This window comes from Falco cherrug, chromosome 1 (assembly GCF_023634085.1).
Source record: "Falco cherrug isolate bFalChe1 chromosome 1, bFalChe1.pri, whole genome shotgun sequence".
Lineage (NCBI taxonomy): Eukaryota > Metazoa > Chordata > Aves > Falconiformes > Falconidae > Falco > Falco cherrug.
Window position 1 is genome coordinate 25,661,913 of NC_073697.1, and position 9,016 is coordinate 25,670,928.

General features: G+C 47.9%; 1 protein-coding gene across 1 annotated transcript; it reads left to right on the forward strand.

Annotated features, from left to right (window-relative positions):
- Nucleotides 1-294: 294 nt before the first annotated feature.
- On the forward strand, nt 295-8,932 carry LOC129734167 (basic proline-rich protein-like). Its single transcript, XM_055696149.1, has 5 exons — nt 295-321; nt 1,619-2,238; nt 2,366-2,492; nt 2,583-2,666; nt 3,073-8,932. The coding sequence occupies exons 1-5, from the start codon at nt 295-297 to the stop codon at nt 3,202-3,204; spliced, it is 990 nt and encodes a 329-aa protein (XP_055552124.1). The 3' UTR covers nt 3,205-8,932.
- Nucleotides 8,933-9,016: the final 84 nt, after the last annotated feature.

The window sequence follows — 9,016 nt, forward strand, 5'->3', positions numbered from 1 at the left end:
TAAACAGCTGGACAACAGATGATGCAGGAGGTAGTGAACACCAAGCTAGGTGCTGGCTGCAAGAAGGAACATCTGGCTTGGCCAGCTGGTGAGGCAGAAAGAGCACAGCTTATGCTGCAGATTTTCCCTCAATGGCAGTGCTGGTCCGGTGCTGTGTCTCCCTCCATCCAACACTGGCTCTCCACAAACTTGTACTAGCCTGGTTGATAACCCTTGAAAGCCCTTTGTCAAATCTTTCTGAAGTTGGCCAAATGATACAAACTTTACTGGCAGAGTGAAACTGTGAGGGGAATGATGGAGCAGAATGGAGATCTTGATCATGTAATTTCCTTTTAAGACCAAGCTACAAGCCAACAGCTTCCAAGGATATCATTACCAAACTGCAATTGCAAAGGGGTGCAAATTAGTCATGAGATATTTCCCGATTACATGGGGCAATCACCATTTGCTTATGACATATAATCTTCCCTCACAGCTGACCTCCTGAGGGGCGAAGCCAGCAGCCCTATGAACGACCTGATCTGTAGATGACAAAGCTCAGGAACGACAGTCATGCTACATCTTACCTGTTTTGAGTCCTGACTTGGTTTTGTTTTCAGACAGTAAATCTTCTGATAGGATTACTGTACTGTGATCCTTGTGATTTCAAAAAGCACTTTCTTTTGCTTTCCATCTTGATAAGCCTGGCAGTATAGTTTTACCTACAGTTAATTCCTGTTCTGTCCTGTTAATGTCACTATAATAAATTATTACTTGGCTTGTCTCTAAAAAGAAGTAAATATAATCTAAATACTTCAATTGCAAGAAGCTACCTCTGTGCTGACTGTCTTCTTATAAGGAAACAATATCAATTTTCCCCTGAAAGTCAAGTCAAGCCAGTTTACAACAGTCACTATAACATGCTTGGTTTCAAGCCAATTCTAATAATGATTCATGAGCATATCTCTTCTTCCCAAAAGAGGAATGCTTCCCTGAAACCTGACCAGTTTTATCTGAGTTTGCATTAGCGCTTAAAGTTTCAGATGCCTATTCTACAGCAAATAAATCTTTAAGTAAAAAAAGATCAGAAGGTTATAGGGGGAGGGAGATATAAGAACACCTTTGCAAATCTCACATTCCGGCAGAGCCAGAATTTTACATGTCATAAAGCAAAGCAACACATGACAAGTGGTACAAAAACTCCTGACCTAGAAGCTTTAGGGATACACAAGGCATTCCAGTTTTTGGGACAAGACACATAACAGCCTGACCCTGGAACAATTTGATTTGCTGAATTCTGCTCATGTTCACAAGCATCTGTGGAAAAGAGAAAAAGGATCAGCTGCAAAAAAAAATGGCGTGCAAAATTGTATTTCATATCAAAACCAATTACAAAATCGCTTTGACCATAATTGAACTAAACCCAGGTGTAAATAAAGCTCAAAAAAATGGCACCTAGTTTTCTTTAAAAGCTCCCAGAAAAGTGCTTTTTTGCAGGTTTGTTTTTGTAGCAGAAGTTAGCAAAGTGCCTTGGCAGTCACGGGGACAAAGGGAGTGACTACTCTATGCAGAGGAGTAGAATAGAAGGCTTGTATTCGCGAAGCGTAGGTATGGAAATTTGAGCGTCTCCTAATTACAGGGAAAACAGATTTGCAGTTTTCCAAAGGCAGCTGAAGAACGGGATGCCCAGGGAAGCAATCCCCCGCTGAGCGGGTGTGCTTGCCCGGGGGAGCCCAAACCCACCCCAGCTCAGCACGCCGCGCATAGACTGCCCGAGAGCAAACCGAGGTCCGCCACAAAAAAAGCCTCAGCTCCTTCCAGAGAGCGGGCTGAGCCTCCTCCGGGTCCCACGGGGACCGTGAGCGGGGCCGGGGCCCGGGCAGCGCCGTGCTTCTCCCGTCCCGTACCGGGAAGCGCCGCCGCGCCAAGAGCCCGTAGCGGGACCGAGCGACGCGCGTCCCGCCGGGGACCGGGGTGGGCAGGGGACAACGGGGCCCCCAGTGCGCCCCGGCCGGGCCGCCCCCCCGGCCCGAGGCGCAGGAGAGGGAGCGCTGCCAGGTACCCCCCGGCTCCGCTCCGCGCCTGGGAAATTCCCCGACGGCTCCCGGCGGGGGATAAAAGCCCCGGCGGCGCACGGGACGGCCCAGCCGTCTCCCGCAGCACCTCGGCCGCCAGCACCAGCCATGAGCGCGCACCCCCGCCGCCTGCCCCTCCTCCTCCTCCTCCTCCTCCCCCCGCTGCTGGCCGCCCTTTGCCGAGGTAAGCGGCCGCGGGCCGGCCCGGCGGGCTGAGGTTAGGGTTAGGCCCGGCGGGTTAGCGTTGGGGGCGGGGGCGGGGGTCGCGGCGGGCCCGCAGCCCAGGCTCAGCCCCTGCCTCTCGCCCGCAGCCGCGCCGCTGGCCGGGGAGCTGCGCTGCCGCTGCCTGCGCACCGTGTCCCAGGTGATCCCGCCGCGGCGCCTGGCCCGCGTCCAGCTGCTCGCCGAGGGGCCGCACTGCGCCGTGCCCGAGGTCATGTAAGTGCCCGCTCCCGCACCCCGGCCCCGCTCCCGCACCCCGGCCCCGCTCCCGGCCCGGCCTCACCCGCTGCCGCCCCCGCCCCGCAGAGCCACGACGAAGCAGGGACAGACGCTCTGCCTGGACCCCGCCGCGCCCTGGGTCAAGCTCATCCTCACCCGGATCCACCACAGGTACCGCGGGGGAGGGGGGGGCGGCAGCGAGCGGCGGCTGCCCCGGCTGCAGCGGGCCCGGGGTGAGCGCGGGGAGCCCCTCAGCTCCCCCGCACCCCACTCCCCTCACCCCTCACCCCCGCACCCCACTCCCCGCACCCCCGCTCTGCACCTCACTCTTCCGCACCCCGCACCCTGCTCCCAGCACCCCGCTCCCCCACACCCCGCTCTCCTCACCCCTCACCCCCGCAGCCCACCTCCCTGCACCCCAGCTGCCCACACTCCGCAGCCCCGCTTCCCCAAACCCCGGTCCCCTGCACCCCAGTCCCCACACCCCACCTCTCTGCACCCCGCACCCCACCAGCCGAAGGCTCGCAGGCGGCGGGCAGCGCTGGTGATCGCGGGCATCTCGGCTTTCTGCTTTCAGCTCAACACAGAAGAACTAATGGGGGAAAGAAACTCGCTGGACGGGAAAGAACACCGAGCCTGCGGCTTCGGGGGCTTTCTCTTGAAATGCGCTGCGTTTGAGCTCAGCCTGTTTATTGGGGACTTTATTTAATGAAATGACATCTGATTGTGTTTATTTAAATATTACAAGTACTGTGTAAGATATATTTTTTTCAATTTGGACACTGAAAAGCACAATTCTAAGTGCCATACTTACTTACTGCCTTTAAAACCTTCCTTTTGGGATGTTGTGCAAGGGAAAAGATAGAGGGAATATCCTGAATTCTTTCACAGGAAAAATTTGGCCAGGTCTCCAATGTGAGCAAACCACTGCTGAAAGTTCAGCATCAGCATGAAGAATATTTCCATGCTAGGCATCTTTGTAAGGACTTGAGTAACTTGCATAGAAATATTTATTCCACAGAGCAGCAGCTCCAAGTAGCGAAGGGAACTGCTGGCTCCCAGAACACGGCTTTGTTTTGTTTTGCACATCGCAGAGCTATGTGCCTTGGAAATAAAACCTTCCCAGCTACTGTGGGAAAGCCATGCTGCCTGCTGTGCCACAGCCGAAGGTTAACTCAGCAATGCAAGTTCACCGGCAACTTCCAGCTCCCTTCTGCTGCCCCAAGTCCCGGTACATGCAGCACTGCTTACCTTCGTGCCTTTGCATTGTGAGGGAGCTGGTGGGGTTTGCTCCTTGCAACCTTGGACATGTGATGTCTTCTTTTGTATGGCATAATGTCATAATTTATACAAAATTATATGTAAGTAAGGATGCTGTAGTGTTGATGGATGTTTATTTATTCTAGTCCAAATTCCTTTTGGAATTGTGTATATGCAGTTTCCTCTGCTCTTCAAATTGCTGTCCAGCAGAAAATTAAGGGGGATCTAAACAGTTTTTTAATACTAGTATTTAAATGCCATCATGGTGAGACTGTATGATTTGCATTCATCTACTCATTTTCCAAAATGCTGAAGAAACCCTCATAGTTATGTACATATACTGTTTGTGTAGAGGTAGCGTCATACGTCCAGAGTAACTGTAGTAAGTTCCTGTAAATGAAATCAAAGATTTTTTCCTAATGTTTTTATTACCGTGTATGTCTCCCAATTAAGAATTTTTCCTTTGTTACTTACAGAATTTTGCCTTTTAAACAACAAATACTCAGATACACTTGCCTAGCATCTGTTTCCATGTGTAAACATAAAAGATTTTGCAACATCCAGTCTTGTCAGTTTGATGCCTTGTATAAGCTGTGCCCATCAATATATTTTCATCATTCCAAAACTACAGTCCTCAGCATTCCTTTGCCTTAATGGGATTTCTGGGCTGAGAGCAGTAAGACTCAGCTGCTTTTATTCGGTCCCATTTGCAGGGAAATGAAATTATTTGGGTAGCCGATGTGAACGGCACCACGGCTCCATTTTTCTCCCATTGCACTGCAGTCACCTAGAAGTTGAAAACTGGGCTAGAGACAATAGGGTTTGGAGCGATGAAACAATTCTTTCCCACACATCCCAGTAAATATTTGTGCCAGTTTCTGATTCCTTTAGAAATGAGGAAAAGGGCAGGTTTCATATGGCCAAATGGCTTAGACCTTTTCTTAGCAAGGTTGCAAGAAGGCGTTTTACCCTTCCACCTTCTCACTGTACTTGAACTGAGCTAGCGCTGCCACCGGGAGAGGCGTAGGAGAAACCCTGACCTTTGGGCAGACCCCTGAGGGCTGGGAGGGGGTCTGAGCTGCTTTAAGTTGAAGGAAGCCAGCAAACTGGGGTCCACGTGGCCTGAAGGTCAGATTATGTAACTTCACCACCAGTAACAGACGGACACTGATTTAAATATAAACCTACGTGATTGTCCCGGGTTTCTCAAGCCTAAGAGGCTCTTCTTTCTGCCTACAGACGCCCTTCTGTCATTTTACCTACTGCAAAGGAGCAACGCTATTTTCAAGTTGTATTTTTCTAACACATTCTCAGTGAAAACACAGCGGGAGGTAGTAGGCTGTGGGTAAAGCAAGGGAGATACTACCTGTTTCAGCCCTGATTAGCTTGCTGCTTATTTATTTCTCAGGCAAACTCCCTTCTAAATAAATACTAGTCATGTGACAGTTGTGATGGCTTCATAAAGTTAATTGCCAGCCTCTGTGAAAAACATGTCCAGGCTGGATGTTCTCCTTAATAAAAGGGAAATTGTTGGGAATGTGCTATTTAAAGTGTCAACACAACTCGCTTTGCTAATTGCTGACTTGTTCCAGTAACACAGCCACTCTGCAGATGTGCAATCGCAGTCCTCCAGACGTACCACAGTGTATGATGTTTGCAACACCTGCCATTGCCTTTCCCGGTTCATACAGGTTGTTGTGACTCAACTGCAGAAGCCTTTTTTTGGAGAAGAACAATCCCTTTGGTCCATACTTCCACGGTGCCTAGGACTGAGGCTCCTGTCCCTGTTTGGGGCACACACACACTGCCTTAACACAAATCTGGCTGCAAGGCCACGGCTCCAAGCAAATCCCACCGCTGCAATAGGAAAGGAAGGCACACTCCTCCCTTCCTCATACTTATATTGATCAAAAAAGGCTGGAGATAAGAAAGTTCACAACGGAGAAGCAAAGCAGGCAGATCTCCAAAGCTGTTTGGTGGAGCAAAGAGGAGATCTGGTGCCCCAGCACACCCTCCGACACCTTTGGAATCCTCTGGCTACCGGGGCACTTCTAGGTGGCCAGAGGAGACTCTGAAGGACAAACTGAGGGACAGACAAGCTTGACAGTGATTCTCAGCTCACTTTGAGAGTAGCAGCAGGATTTCAGCATTTTTGTCCTCATCTGAGTATCATCCTTCTTTCACCTCCACCCCCACCCATCTCAGTACACACACACTTAAATAGGTATGGAATGGCAGGATGTCCTTCTCACACTACCCCTGCTACATGTCTGTAGCTGCCACAGACAACATGGGGATTTTCTGTCTACATAGCTGTTTTTCAAATATGATTACTTATTTGGATGATGGCCCAGGAATGGAACAGTACTGAAATCCAGTTCCACATCTGTTTGGCAGCACCTAGCGTGGTTTTCTTAGTAAATAAAGTCTATTGTGTGATGAAGCTGTCCTGATTGTTCTGTATTCCTCTGTTCTCCCAGCAACTTTTGAGTGTTGGCCATTTTCAAAGTATTAGGGTCAAAAATATTCACTTTCTAGACATCTCCTGAAAGTCTACAGGTAGCTGTAGACATCACCATTGCACTCACACTGAGAAAAAGACTGCAGTGTAAGCACATAGCACACTTTCATAACATGCTGGAGAACCTAAGGCTGGAGAAAGAAATAACATGCTGGAGAAAGAAAGAGAAGGTACGAGCACTTCAATTGTGGAAGTTCTGTGGTTGGACTGTGTACCTGATTAGACATCAGAGAATCCAACTGCAAAACTTGAGTCCACTGAAAACCAGTTTCATCAGTCCTGCTACTTGTTTCCTCAAAGCAGTTTAACCATCTGTTGCAATAATCCTCACCTAGCGGTATCAAGGGTCAGGTCTATCATGTCAGCATCAAGGAGAGGTTATTGTCGCTGGGCCTTCCTTCAGTCTCCTACAAATACTGTCCATGCAGAGTGGCAGGATGAGCTGCACAGATAGCACATTTTCCTTATGTTACGACATGTGTTCCTGTTCTTTGTGTCATCAGATAGACCTCTTGACACACTAACCTCATCACAGATAAATGCTTTTAAAGTTACTCCTCCTTGAGCTCCTCTGATTCATAATCATTGGCATAAGAAAATTATCTGATCTGCCTCCCTTTCTTATCCCTACTTCCAGGAGGCACCAGTGAGAGAAGAGCATACCTATGGCCTTTCATCACACCAACCAGCAGTGGACCAGTCAGCCTCTCTTCTCTCGCACCAGTAACTAATGATCAAGTGTGGCCAACTGGTTGTATTAATTAGGAAAGGGAGGGGAATCGCCTTGTAGCTGGAAAAGCCTGGCCAGAAGGTTGGGCTGATCCCATTTGCAAAATTCAGCTAATTGCCCAGGGCATAACCCTTGAAAGAGTTAATTCCTTTGGGATGATACTGAATTATTTTCCTCTTACCTTTGTTGAGAGTCTGTCTAAAAGTGACAGTGTCGATCACATACTCGTAATTTCAGCTGCCTCCTGGTCACAGCCTTCATTAAAGATTACTGTACTGGCTCCAATACAAAGGAATAGTTGCAGGATATTCTGAGCACCAGTGCAAACAGCACGAGGTGTTCCTGTTTCACAGCGACAGAGACAGAATAAATGATGCTCATCTGACTTTCTGTTGCCTTTTTTTCTAAAACACGGTCCTAAACACTGCTTTGAGCATACACTGACAGAGCCAGATGTGTAGGGCTAGCCTAGCACAGCTTAAAGGGAAGTGACTGAGCAATGCTCCCAGGCACGAGACATTTTTTTTGAGTCTCCAGTCCCTCTAGCTCTATTGGTACAGCAGGTATTTGCACAAGACTTTCCCAAAACTCTAGGTCAGGCCAGCTGTTGAGGAGTTTGCCATGTCAGAGAATGAAGACATTCTAGGCCATCAATAAATGTTCTTATCAACGTCAAACAAGATGGTTAATTACATCACAGGAAAATGACTGAGCAAAAAAGGTTCTTCATAAGCACTGCAAATGTTACACATTTGTCAAGCCACACTTGCTGATTGAAAAGTATTTCCTTTTTGGCATAGTGAAGCAATCTCAGAGCTTCTTCATCTCTTTCTGCAGTGACTTTCTGCTCCCCTGACACATTATTTCATTGTGACGAGCCACTTAATGCACTGATCTCCCTCTAAAGGCAATATACCTTAAGAGCTTCTCTGCTGAATTAATGCTGAATCATGTTATAATTTACATCAAGACCAGTCAGAGGCAAATGAATGTATGTGAACAAATTTTTCCTAGTTGAAGAATAATAAAAAAGATTGCTTTAAAAATTGGCAGTATTTAAAGTGTTAAAGTATTAAAAAAATTAAAGTATCAGCACAGGGAGATGATGCTACGCCCAAGAGAACATGGGCATGTCGTCCAGTTGATTTTATAAGCCCTGAACAGGAGAATGTCCAAGGCCCATGAACACCTGTCCTCCAGATTTCAATCATGACTGTTCTACTAAAAAGATGGAAACTTTTTCAGTTCAGTTCACCAGAAGCATAGCTTTACTTGAAGGCGGCTTGGTTTTTTTAAGGCCTTTTCAATTATTTGTTAGGAAACCTCCCACTGTAGACCAGAAAGACTATGAAGTGGCTTTCCAGATGTTTGAGAATGCAGAAGAAAGTAATACAATTTAAGATCCTGTTGCTGGAGTTGACAGTTTGAAACCCACAGGACAGAAGGCCCATTGAGGAGTTTGTCACTGGATGGGGAGTTTGTCATTGCTGTCTTACCATTTTGCATGTTTAACTGCCAAAGTAATGGAATCATTGAGATTTCTATATATTTCATTTAGCTCAGCCTATTCCTGGACATAAATTCCTGCTGAGACACTTGGATAACACTGAAGTACTTAACCATTATCTCACAAAATATGCTGTTTTAATGTTGATTGCTACATGCCACAAGACACTGGCCACTCCCTAACACACAAATCCCTTTCCTCCATGACATGGGCCCTTAACGTACCAGCCATTGCAATTTCCTAAGAGCTCAGCCACTGCTGCCCTCCAGAAATTCCTCAAAAAAGAAGTAGCATGCAGGTCAGCCACAATTGTTCTTCTCTACCTGTTCTACTTAAAGTGACAGCTGAAATCAGTGATGAAAAGCCGGCTTCATCTACGTTGCCATTGACGTCAGTGCCGTGAGGACTTAACGCAACAAGCAAAGCCTTTACCCTGAACCCCAAGACGACTGCGCCCAGAGCCAGGCTGCTGCTGAGCCAGTGCTTTGCACAGCAGAAAGCCT